Consider the following 13,165-nt stretch of genomic DNA (forward strand, 5'->3'; position numbering starts at 1 on the left):
ACCAAAGTACTATTTCACCACTGCTGTGATTATAAGACATGTTTGCCTTAGAAACATGTGTCAGTAGATTCAATCAGCCTGAAAATAAATATTTGGAATGGAGAGGCAGTGTGGGCCATGCACAAATGATCCTACACTGTTAGAATAGTTTGTGGAAAGTTGCTCTAGCTGTCCCAGGCAACTTTGAAAATCAGCATAATAACTTCAATCAAATATATAATTAGTAGGCTAATCTAATTCTAAACTTTCCATTTTCCGCTCCTTCTTTAGTGTTTTTTCATAACTATTCCACTCTCTTTTATGTATTCCACTTCTCTTTTTCAAGTGTTTGATTCGTTGGCTGGCTGTGCATATTAATGAGATGGGACAGAGCTGGTTTTTAAAAGCTGCTGCTCAACAACGTGTAGGGATAAAAGGCAAGAAACGCGAGTGCCGTCAAATGCGGATTACATTTCATCTGATCTGAGCGCTCGGGATTTAAGGAGTTCGTCAAAACTCGAGAGTATTCGGAAGAATAGAGATCAAATACTGTTCCTCCTGTCATCTCTAAAGTTAAGGAGCGAATACAAGGAAAGTGTTGTTTGAGTGATTTTTACTAAGCGAAACCAGTCGGGAGGTCCGAATCTGAGGTTCTTCATCAGCAGACAAGATGCATCGTTGTACAACAGCAGCGTTGCTTTTGTTAATTATTGCTTTATATTCCCTCCAAGCAGAAGGTAATTATCTATTGCTATTTGAGTAATGAAAAACGTGTTTTAAGCATTTTACATGTTAAACTGATGGTAATGAGTTTTAAAAAACAATTGGTTGGTTTGGCAGCCAATTTGCACCTGTAATGTTTTACCATTGTCATTAATTTACCATCTCCAAATCTGCTTGCTCACTTTTGGCAACAGTAGGCTATTGTTGTTTATAACCATTGAGTTATTACTGTGTTGTACTTCTTGGGTTGTTTTGTAAAATGTTGGCTTTGTTCGTTTGTTGTGTTCACCACTCACCCACAGTCTGTAGCCAGGTTACTTTGTATCAATTTTATTCTTCATAGTTTTACATTTATCCAATTCAGGGTGGTTAGCCGGTGCTGGTCTTCACCTAACAAAACATATTACAGTTTTGAAACTGCAGTAAAAGTGCAGTAACTGCACTCAACTGTTGTATTTTGGATGCAGTAATTGAAGAATAACTGCAGTGTACGCAGTTGAACTGCAGTTATACTGCACTGTAACTGTAGTTACACTGCAAAATTACCTCATATTTTGGACAAGTATTTGTAGAATACTGAAGTTATACTACAGTGTACTGCAGTCATACTGCACTCTGACTGCAATCGTTTTTTCTGATTAGTCTTGGTCAGTTATCGTGGTTGATGATGAGAATTGTAATGCATTGAGGAATTGGAGATGGTTGATGAGGTCGCCTTGAAGATGTGGGTCACAAGTTCCATAGTGAGCACGAGCCTGGCCACATGCATGCGCGGGAAACAGCGCGCCTTGATTTACAGTGGAGATAATAATGACGTTTTTCTGTTTTACACTGCCGTTACTGAGCCCTCTTAAATCGTTCTCTTTGCACCTGGCAATCTGTGTGAAGTCAGGAAATCATACCAGAGAGCTACTCTACAGATGGTTCAGAACGTTCAGACCAAAGTGTTTATTTGAAAGCTTTTATAAAATACATCTGTTTTCTTCACAGCCTACAAGTGCAGGTGCACAAGAAAAGGGCCAAAGATTCGCTACAAGGATGTGCAAAAGCTGGAGATTAAACCCAAACATCCTTTCTGCCAAGAGAAGATGATATTGTGAGTCTTTCTTTGAATCATTTATCTCTCTCTTGCTCTCTCTCTCTTTCTGCATTGCCATTGTCAATCCGATGTTCTGTTTGTTTCAGAGATGTCATTGTGTGCTATTCTGTTTGTTTGCCAAATGCAGTGTCTTGTCTAAATAGTCACTCTGATGTTCTAATCTCCTACTGTATCAAAGCAGCTGATTGACCTATAAATATATTGCTCTGGAATGGAATCTGATAACTCCTCAATCTAGACATTCTTGAGAAAACCTATTAGCTTAAATTAGACAGTAAATGATGGTCTTTGTCCACATGCACCATCCAGTCGCCTATTATTCCCTATCATTTGATCTATTACTTTTAAAGCATTGCTTGCTCAACTGGACCACAGCACAGACAGCTACTGTTGTCGGTGTGAGTGGCCTTGGCATCCAATAGGGACTTTCCCTCTCCAGATAAGAGTGACTGTTTACCTCTTTTTGAGGGTTCCAAAGGGAATTGTATTGCCCTATACTACTGCATGCATCAGACCCCATTGTCAAATAGACACTGATCTTACATTTGAGTCATTTTCGGTGGAAGCAGACCTTACTTTTGTAAAAGGTCACATACTCTTTCGCCATCTGCTGTTCACTTGAGGTATCACACAGAAATGTGTTCCCATCAACAGCATAGCAATACCTCGAAAACAAATGTTGTTTTATCCTGCTGTTATGGAGTACAGTACATTGCTCTCAATATGATCTTAAGACTTTAGAGTCCATCCAACAAAGAGTTGTGTTGGCCCTTGGACTATTAAACTGCTATTTACTGCTTTATTTACTGCTGTCCTGGGGTCAATGTGATAAACTTCATATTCAGGCAGATTAATGCCAACCAGTTAAAGCAGGCCTGTTTGCATAAGATGGTGGGGCCATTGACCTCAGTGTAAATTGAGACTCAGCAGGCTCCAGAAAGAGTGCGTCTTCTCTCCTTTGTTGGCTGGCATTGGGTCACATCTCAGAATTTAACATTCTGGGGGGGTGGGGCACCCAAACTGTCACAGCAGCGCTTCCAACTCCAACTTCCAACTTCCAAAATTAACCAAGACCTCTTTTGGCTGGGCAGGTGAATCCTTCACTAAGAAGCAGACACACTAATAAGAGATTGATTTGAGAAGCCCCTGCATAGCTCTGGGCACAACACACAGCACATGTCATGACCGGCCGAAATATGCCATAAAGACAGACTAGTATCTCTAACTGCTGCTCTGAATGTCAATGGGTTCATCTGGCCATGCTCAGAGATAATGTATAGGCCTGCCCACCCAGTGCTGTTTCTAAAGCCTGTTCATAGAACCCCTCCATGAGTGTTTACATTTAAGATGTCAGAGATAGAATGTATTAAAGTTATTGCAGTATTCTTACCACATTGCTTGGGTTGTTATAATTACTTTGCAGCTAACGTTAACCAACATCGCTTATGATTCTAAAGCAGTAAGGTGGATTAGCTATTTTCTCTTACACTTTTCCTCGCTTCTTTGTTTGTCAGTGTCACCATGGAGAATGTGTCACGCTTCAAGGGGCAGGAGTACTGTCTGCACCCCAAACTGCAAAGCACCAAAAACCTGGTCAAGTGGTTCCGGATCTGGAAGGATAAGCATAGGTGAGAGGTCATCCCACTCCATGAACTAAAGTTGTAAGAGTACTGCTGTTGCATACAGATATATGATCTTATTTTAATCACCCTGTTGCAGGAGAACTTTACTGCAAGGCAGGAAATGTAAAACTTTTAGTGTATTTGAGATTTAATAAGGCTTCTGAAGTTTTCATCATTAATTATAATCTACACAATAATTCACATTTCCTGTTGCTGCAGGATCATTTTCCTGCTGTAGCAAACTGGCTCAAATTAAGATCCTACATCTGTACTGCAGTTGAAACACATTTAGCATTTTACCGACTGTTATGTTACACACTGCTTTATAGGAACAGAACTGGCACCTATTGTTCATAAAACAAACTATAGTGTATTATAGTGCTATTGAAAGTTTGGTTATAGGAATCTATATAGCTATGTAATTTTGTATGATATTTGGCTGTATTTAACACTTTTCTTCTTGTCTCCTTTGTAGGGTGTATGAAGCTTAACATATAGATTATGTATACAAAGGGAACACGTGGGAAAAAAACATTAAGACTGTTTTTGTGAAGAACAAGACATTATCTCCCAGCAATCAGTACTTGGTCTTGGAGTGAGATTTATCAAGCAGTGATGTCTAGTTTTCTGGTGCCGTTTAAGTTGGCCATCAGGCTAATTATTGTTACTCACTTAAGTCATTTCAACTGTAATAATGGTCATATTTCTACAATGCCAACGTTCAAGGCTGTGAAAGATGATACAGCAGGAAATGCTGTGAAAGAGGTCCTTCATTAATCTGGCCCAATGTGTTTTTCTTTCGAATAGGAGATGTTTTGTATGCCCTTGAACCATTTGTTTATTCTGGTGACTACAGTATGTGGATGTCTTGTAAGATGAAAGGAACATAGGGTTCTTGTTATTGTACCAACTGGGAGTAATCCTGCTGTATCTTGCTGTGCACTCCAGAAGTGTCAAACATAGCACACTGTATACGTGTCTAGCGAATGTGATGAAGATAATTATTTAAAAACAACTCTATGTATATCATTCATTTTGTACATTTGAGTCCATTCAAAGAGAATAGTGTAGAAGAGAAAGAAACACATTCAGATGACTAGGTCAATGTCATTTTAGATGTCCTTGGTGCCATTCCCTTTCCATTATGCAATACATCAGTTGTAGGTTATTATGAGGGGTATGTAAAGTCAGCCTGTTCATTTAGATCTTGTAAGACATATATTTTCTGTACCTGGTAGGAACTATTGTAAACAGCTATTGTATAATAAATTGTCCATTTGTCGTATTTTGTATCATTTTCCTGATGTCTTCAGTGTTCTTCTGCTGTATTTTACAAAGACTGGAGTTCATCAATATGTTCCATTGTAGAAGAAACTCTTATGGAAAAGTAATCTTATCAAGATATATCTAATTGTACATCATAAGAATCAAGACATTGAATCATGAAATTGTTACTTAACACGTGGTTGATTATAAAGCATTTTCGTGATATTATCCAATACCTTTCTGAATGATAACCTTCAGGAAGGTGTGGTTATTTTGTAAGCCATTGATATACATTGTTACAATGACAGTTACATTTTTATTTCACCAAACAGAATGCTCAATATACATTTTCTTCAAAGAAGGTGCATCCTCATTTTATATATACTTATATCAATAAACATTTTGTAAATAGACCAATAGCCTATGTTAGTGAGAATGAATTCATCTCAGACTTTCTAGTGTAATGTATTGTATTATTGAGTTTTTGTTGATTTGCTATTTAAATGTTCATTCGGTAAGAGAATTTTGGAGTATCTGTTTGGACTGACCCACCAAGCACACATTAAAAACATTCTAAGGAGTGTATGTCAACAAGCACAGCTATATAAAACATTTCAAAAGCACTGTCTAAAACATCCCTTTTATTGTTTCCTTGATATTGTATGTTAGTTGCTAAATCAACGTTGTATTTTCACTCCACACATCTTTGAGCTTTCACACAGCCTAAATATCGAAACATCAGTCCATTTGTTATCGCTAGATGGTGCTGTGGTACTTAATGAACTGGTCACTGAGCCAACCCTCTGGCAGAGCAACAAAGACACTACATAGATTAGAAACAATTAGTCTTTCCTTATTTTCAGTGTATCTCAGACAGGACCCAACACACAGACAGCACACGCGATTATATCACACTGCAACTTTGCATTTGCCTTTCTAGAAATGCAGAGATGTCTGCATCACAAACACTGTTTTCGAAAATTGAATTGTGTGGCTACCAATCTCAAATAATAAATAAACAATGGAACAAGTTTGCGATTTAAATCTGGTAGGGACACTGATGAAGAATGCATTGAGATTATGGTTGTTTTATTGAGCAGGGCAACAACAGCAAAAACTATCTAGTATTTTCCCCAGTAGATGGCGCAATAACTCTTTCTATCTGATCATTGTGGACAGTCCCAAATTATTACATTTCAAATCCAAGATACACAGTCTGTATCAAATAAAGTAATCTTTGGTTTGTAATCATGTCGAATCTATTGATCAAATATATTCAGGTTGGGACAGTCTGAAAAGTAAAACCCTTTAGCCCGCCGTGACCAGTGCATTTTCAAGCAGTAGCTAGTTATATGTTGTAATTATTATTTTCAGGCCATATAATTTAATTTGTTAAAAATGATATGTGAACGAGTGCAATTGTATGTATAGACAATTTGACACTTGCATATTTATTCATATGGTCAATTATTTTTGTAGGCAGCATTACTGTATGTACATTTACCTGAAAAACACCTGGTAAACATTCAGATTGTCTAAACTGTGGCTGTCTCTTCAAAATGTGTAATGCCAAAATATAGCTAGATATTATATATTCTGCATTTGAGTCGGCTGCAATGCTGTTAGTGTATCTGACATTCAGATGGTGGTGTTTGCCTGCTGCTAATGTGAGATGCGAAGTGGATGAATGAGGAAGTTTTCAATTTGGTTGTCTGGTGGTGCATCTGGGTAATATTCATTAGAGCACAACGTAGAAAAACGTTAAATAAAATTTGCACTATAAAACGAAAACAAGCTGTTATTATTGGACAAGTTCATGTAGTCCCTTCCTGTTTTAGTAAAACAAAATCGTTTGGTGCCTTATGAATACAAACCTGTTCGATGGGAGAGGCGGGGATAACATTTGGCAGCTTCATTTCTTGTGGGTGTGCGAACGGCATCTGAATTTTAACAAACAGGAACCGAATTGTTTTCAAATAGCTAGCTGTGTTTTCGACATTGTTTGTTCGCTAATATCTGTTTCATTTTGATCAAATTTGTCGTCCGTTAAGACGTTAATTAAAGACTCAAAACGAGAATTGATGGTTTTTGCTCTCCGTTCCTGTTGGATTTGACCTGGTAGGTGCACAACATTTGCAAGCCAGTTTAGCTAACATCGTTAGCATGCTAGCTTACATTTCCTAATTATGTGTACATGTATTTTTTGCTGTTTGTTTGACTAAATAATTGCATTGTTCTGTAGACACATTCACAGGCTGTGTGATGGTTATGAATTTGGCAAAACGTCTTGCTAAAAATGTTCATTGTTTTCATTTAAACCATTGCCAATAATTGTATGCTAGCTAGCAAACGTTGGCAAGCTTGGAAAAGCAGCTTTTGCTAGTTAGCTTGCTAACTTAAAGGGGAATTGAAGCACTAACGTTTGGCTTTAGAACACCAGCTAACTGTAAATCGCCATATTGGCATTGTTGCATCATCGCTAGGAGAGTTTTGGAATTCCTGAATTTAACTGAGACCATGACCTCTGCGTACAGTAATGAACATAATTTGCTGGTGTCAAACCATATATGAAAACATGATACATGTTGAGAAACGGCCCTTTCAAATGATGACAGTGCAGGAGGCTTCATCTTTCGAAGTCCGTCCATTAGACTATGTTCACCGAAATTCACAAATTACATTATGCTACATTATTACCTCTGATTATTCACTGTTAAGGGTTTATACACATTTTCCATGACTTCTCTGTGAATTTTGACCACATTTTCATGACTATTATTATAGCCTACATAGAGAAAGTAAGATTATTTACACTGGAAGGCTGCTGTGTCTGATCCCATGTAGACCTGCTGTTGTGCCCTTGATCAAGGCCACAAAGTAGAACTGCACTGTTAGTTACAGGTTGTCAACATGTGGTCAACCCTCCATCTGGGGAGCTCCTGGGTGTGCAGGCAACTTTACAACCAAATACTTTTGTATTTTATTAGATTACTAAATCAGGGATCAAATGAATGAGGTAGGCTACTTCAGAGCAAGGTATCTAACTAGACATTTTATATATGTGTATGTATGTATATATATTAGTTAGATACCTATGGCTCAAATATTCATGTTTCGGTGGAGGTCTATGCACAGTAAGTTATTTGTCAATTAGACTTAGAATATTTTTAACATTCTCAATTACATTGCTGCTATTTAATAGGGAAATCCAATCTTTCCAAAGTTTCAGTGCTTGTAGAAAGGCTCCATTAATGCTTAACTATGGTTAACTAGCAAGAACTGCTCTAAGTTATATTTTAAATTGGCTATATAGTTAGCCTGTCATTATTTTATACCTGCTGAAATATTATCGGGCACTGGCACACACGCAGCACACAGACACTGAAGGGTGTTTCTGAAAATGGCTGATACTGTAGATTTTTAAGTGATTGATAATATTTAAGTGTGCCTTCATGAATGACATTAACAGAAATTATGAAACTAATTTCCATGACTTTTCATGACCTTCCAAGTTGTCAAATGAGGTTTGTAACAGCGCATCATGCACACTGGCATATTTTCAATCTGCACAATCTCAAACAGCCTACTGTCATGCACAGATTCAGACTAGTGGCAAATAAACTTGAACAAAGCAGAATCGGAAAATTAATTCCCACTCTCCATTGCTATTCAATGTAGATCCTGCCGTAATTCCGTTTTGATCAACTTTTTTTGCATCTGTAGCCGGCGATAGGCTACTGCTTGTTTGTTTTAAAGAGGAACCGGTACGCAATTCCCCCAAAATTAGAAGGGCCCGTACAACACTCCGGCCCAAGTCACGCACTGACAATAGCACCACATCAATCAAATGGTAATCAGTCAAGAAAAAACACCTGTGAAAATGTGTCTTATACGCCAAACAACTCCTAAATACGCAACTTTCTAATGCAGGGGTTGTCAAAGTGGTATCCGAGGTAGTGCACGGGGTCCACAGCCAGATTTAAAAAATCTATAACCTTTTTTTTAAATGAATATTATTACTATGAGATTAAACAACTTTTGGCCAAGCTATCAGTGGAATAAGTTTAACATGTGCAGTATACTGAACAAAAATCTAAATGCAACAATTAAAAAGATTTGACTGAGTTCACAGATCATATTAGGAAATCAGTCCATTTTAAATTCATTAGGCCCTAATCTATGGATTTGACATGACTGGGAATACACATGCATCTGTTGGTCACAGATACCTTAAATAAAAATATCAGGGAACCAGTCAATATCTGGTGTGACACATCTCCGTTGCATAATCAGGCTGTTGATTGTGGAATGTTGTCCCATTCCTCTTCAATGGCTGTGCGAAGTTGCTGGATATTGGCGTGAACTGGAAGACGCTGTCATTCTCTTCAATCCAGAGGATCCCAAACATGCACAACGGGTGAAATGTCTGAGTATACAGGCCGTGAAAGAACTGGGACATTTTCAGCTTCCAGGAATTGTGTACAGATCCTTGCGCCGTGTATTATCATGCAACATAAGGTGATGGCGGTGGATGAATGGCACAACAATGGGCCTCAGGATCTTGTCATGGTATCACTGTGCATTGAAATTGCCATCGATAAAATGCAATTGCGTTCATTGTATAACTTACAGTGCATTCGGGAAGTATTCAGACCCCTTGACTTTTTCAACATTTTATGTTACAGCCTTATTCTAAAATTGATTTAAATTAATAAAAAATACTTGTCAATCTACACACAATATCCCATAATGACAACTAAAATGAGTTTTATAAATTTTTGCAAATGTATTAAATTAAAATTGGATACCGTCTCTACATAAGTATTCAGACCATTTGCTATGAGACTCAAAATTGAGCTCAGGTGCATCCTGTTTTCGTTGATCATCCTTGAGATGTTTCTACATCTTGATTGGAGTCCACCTGTGGTAAATTCACTTGATGGGATTTAGAAAGGCGCACACCTGTCTATAAGATTCCACAGTTGACTGCATGTCAGAGCAAAAACCAAGCCATGAGGTCAAAGGAATTGTCCTTAGAGCTCAGAGACAAGATTGTGTCGAGGCACAGATCTAGATTCTTTGGTCTGATGAAACCAAGATGGAACTCTTTGGCCTGAATGCCAAGCGTCACACCTGGAGAAAACCTTCCCTACGGTGAAGCGTGGTGATGGCCGTATCATGCTGTGTTGTTTCTCAGCGGCAGGGACTGGGAGACTAGTCAGGATCGAGGGAAAGATGAACGGCGCAAAGTACGTAGAGATCCTTGATGAAAACCTGCTGCAGAGTGCTCAGGAACTCAGACTCTGGCAAAGGTTCATCTTCCAACAGGACAATGACCCTAAGCACACAGCCAAGACAACAAAGAAGTGGCTTTGGGACAAGTCTTTGAATGTCCTTGAGTGGCCCAGCCAGAGCCCGGACTTGAACCGGATCGAACATCTCTGTAGAGACCTGAAAATAGCTACGCAGCGATGCTCTCCATCTGACCTGACAGAGCTTGAGATGATCTGCAGAGAAGAATGGGAGAAACTCCCCAAATACAGGTCTGCCAAGCTTGTAGCGTCATACCCAAGAAGACTCGAGACTAATTGCTGCCAAAAGTGCTTCAACAAAGTACTGAGTAAAGGGTATGAATACGTGTGTGTGTGTGTGTATGTATGTGTGTGTGTGTGTGTGTGTGTGTGTGTGTGTATATGTCTAAACCTGTTTTTGCTTTGTCATTATGTGGTATTGTGTGTAGAGGGATTAAATCAATTTTAGAACAATGCAGTAATGTAACAAAATGTGGAAAACATCAAGGGGTCTGAATTCTTTCTGAATGTGCTGTATGCTTGCCCATACCTTAGCCCCACCGCCACCATGGGGCACTCTGTTCACAACGTTGACATCAGCAAACCGCTCGCACACACAACACCATACACATTGTCTGCGGTTGTGAGGCTGGTTGGACGTACTGTCAAATTCTCTAAAACAACTTTGGTGTTGGCTTATGGTAGAGAAATTAACACGTTTCTGGCAACAGCTCTGGTGAACATTCCTGCAGTCAGCATACCAATTGCATGCTCCCTCAACTTGAGACATCTGTGACATTGTGTTGTGTGACAAATCTGCACATTTTGGTGGCCTTTTTATTTTGTAATGATCATGCTGTTTAATCAGCTTCTTGATACGCCACACCTGTCAGGTGGATGGATTATCTTGGCAAAGGAGAAATGCTAACTAACAGGGATGTAAACAAATTTGTGCACAATTTGAGAGAATTATGATTTTTGTGCATATTGAACATTTTGGATCTTATTTCAGCTCATGGAACATGGGACCAACACTTTATATGTTGTGTTTATATTTTTTGTTCAGTTTACAATACAATGTAATATTATTAATCTACAGTTTGTTCTCAACCCTGGGAACCAAGAGCCTGGGAGGCTCACAGGGATATTGGTATCCACAGTACTTTCAACTGAAAACGTATGTACTTAGAAGCACATAAAACCTTTAAAACAGCAACGTTTTCTCTCTGCCCCATGACAAAATATTTAGAATTGCAGGAATTTAGCTTGAAGTTTCTCTGATAAGAGGCGGGCCTTTTAAATGTTCTTTCCCTGGGCCTGAGACTTGGTTCGTCCAGCCATGCACTGCAGGCGTCATACTAAAACCCCTTGTAGACTTAAACTCAAATCAGATTTTATTTTTAATGTTCTGATCACGAGGGGTCCCTGATGAATTTGCTATCAAAAAAGTTTGAGAACCCCAGCCTAATGAAGATATATAAACTCTTAGAGCATATTGAGTCATCCTTATTTTGTAAAGATTGATCATCTGAAATCAGAATGGTATTAGCTTTTACTGTGAAGGAGGTACACATGTTTTAGTGACTGGTGGAATGTACTACTATGGTATGTTCTGTGATCTGACACGCTGTTATCTGGCTAGCATATTAAACACATATGTACCAAAACCTATTACAAATGTAGTCTTACATTGATAAGGAAAGACATACACAAGTAATATAACTAGAATAAAATAACTTTATTGAAAGAATAAGGTTAGGGGAATTCATTCACACCTGGAAACAAAGTTACATCATGCTATCATAACAACCTACAGTTGAAGTTGGGAGTTTACATACACCTTAGCCAAATACATTTAAACTCCGTTTTTAACTATTCCTAACATTTAATCCTAGTAACAATTCCCTGTCTTAGGTCAGTTAGGCTCACCACTTAATTTTAAGAATGTGAAATGTCAGAGTAATAGTAGTGATTTATTTCAGCTTTTATTTCTTTCATCACATTCCCAGTGGGTCAGAAGTTTACATACACTCAATTAGTACTTGGTAGCATTGCCTTTAAATTGTTTAACTTGGGTCAAACGTTTCAGGTAGCCTTCCACAAGCTTCCCACAAAAAGTTGGGTGAATTTTGGCCCATTTCCCCTGACAGAGCTGGTGTAACTGAGTTAGGTTTGTAGGCCTCCTTGCTCGCACATGCTTTTTCAGTTCTGCCACAAATGTTCTATAGGATTGAGGTCAGGGCTTTGTGATGGGCCACTCCAATACCTTGACTTTGTTGTCCTTAAGCCATTTTTTTCACAACTTTGGAAGTATGCTTGGGGTCATTGTCCATTTGGAAGACCCATTTGTGACCAAGCTCTAACTTCCTGACTGATATCTTGATGTTGCTTCAACATATCCACATAATTCCTCATGTTGCCATCTATTTTGTGAAGTGCACCAGTCCCTCTTGCAGCAAAGCACCCCCACAACATGATGCTGCCACCCTCGCACTTCACGGTTGGGATGGTGTTCTTCAGCTTGCAAGCACCCCCCTTTTTCCTCCGAACATAACGATGGTCATTATGGCCAAACAGTTGTATTTTTGTTTCATCAGACCAGAGGACATTTCTCCAAAAAGTACGATCTTTGTCCCCGTGTGCAGTTGCAAACCGTGGTCTGGCTTTTTTATGGCGGATTTGGAGCAGTGGCTTCTTCCTTGCTGAGCGGCCTTTCAGGTTATGTCGATATAGGACTTGTTTTACTGTGGATAGATCATTTTGTACCTGTTTCATCCAGCATCTTCACAAGGTCCTTTGCTGTTGTTCTGGGATTGATTTGCACTTTTCACACTAAAGTATTGTCATCTCTAGGAGACAGAACACGTCTCCTTCCTGAGCAGTATGACTGCTGTGTGGTCCCATGGTGTTGATACTTGCGTACTATTGTTTGTACAGATGAACGTGGTACCTCCAGACGTTTAGAAATTACTCCCAAGGATGAGCCAGACTTGTGGAGGTCTACAATTTTTTTTTCTGAAGTCTTGGCTGATTTCTTTTGATTTTCCCATGATGTCAAGCAAAGAGGCACTGAGTTTGAAGGTAGGCCTTGAAATACATCCACAGGTACACCTCCAATTGACTCAAATTATGCAATTAGCCTATCAGAAGCTTTTAAAGCCATGACATTTTCTGGAATTTTCCAA

At 38.8% G+C, this 13,165-nt stretch overlaps 2 protein-coding genes across 6 annotated transcripts in view; both read left to right on the forward strand.

Annotated features, from left to right (window-relative positions):
* The first annotated feature begins 289 nt into the window (after positions 1-289).
* Positions 290-5,102, forward strand: cxcl14 (chemokine (C-X-C motif) ligand 14). Its single transcript, XM_024429006.2, has 4 exons — positions 290-716; positions 1,693-1,798; positions 3,316-3,429; positions 3,899-5,102. The coding sequence occupies exons 1-4, from the start codon at positions 650-652 to the stop codon at positions 3,912-3,914; spliced, it is 303 nt and encodes a 100-aa protein (XP_024284774.1). The 5' UTR covers positions 290-649; the 3' UTR covers positions 3,915-5,102.
* A 1,453-nt stretch (positions 5,103-6,555) lies between these two features.
* Positions 6,556-13,165, forward strand: part of LOC112256053 (protein FAM13B) — a 63,150-nt gene continuing 56,540 nt past the window's right edge. For 2 of the 5 annotated variants that reach the window (XM_024429001.2, XM_024429002.2), the window contains exon 1: positions 6,558-6,807. The gene's annotated coding sequence lies outside the window, so the exon portion shown is untranslated. Of the gene's footprint in view, positions 6,808-13,165 lie in introns of all 5 variants that reach the window. The other 3 variants (XM_024429003.2, XM_024429005.2, XM_024429004.2) reach the window with 3 other exon arrangements.

Source organism: Oncorhynchus tshawytscha, linkage group LG08 (assembly GCF_018296145.1).
Source record: "Oncorhynchus tshawytscha isolate Ot180627B linkage group LG08, Otsh_v2.0, whole genome shotgun sequence".
NCBI lineage: Eukaryota > Metazoa > Chordata > Actinopteri > Salmoniformes > Salmonidae > Oncorhynchus > Oncorhynchus tshawytscha.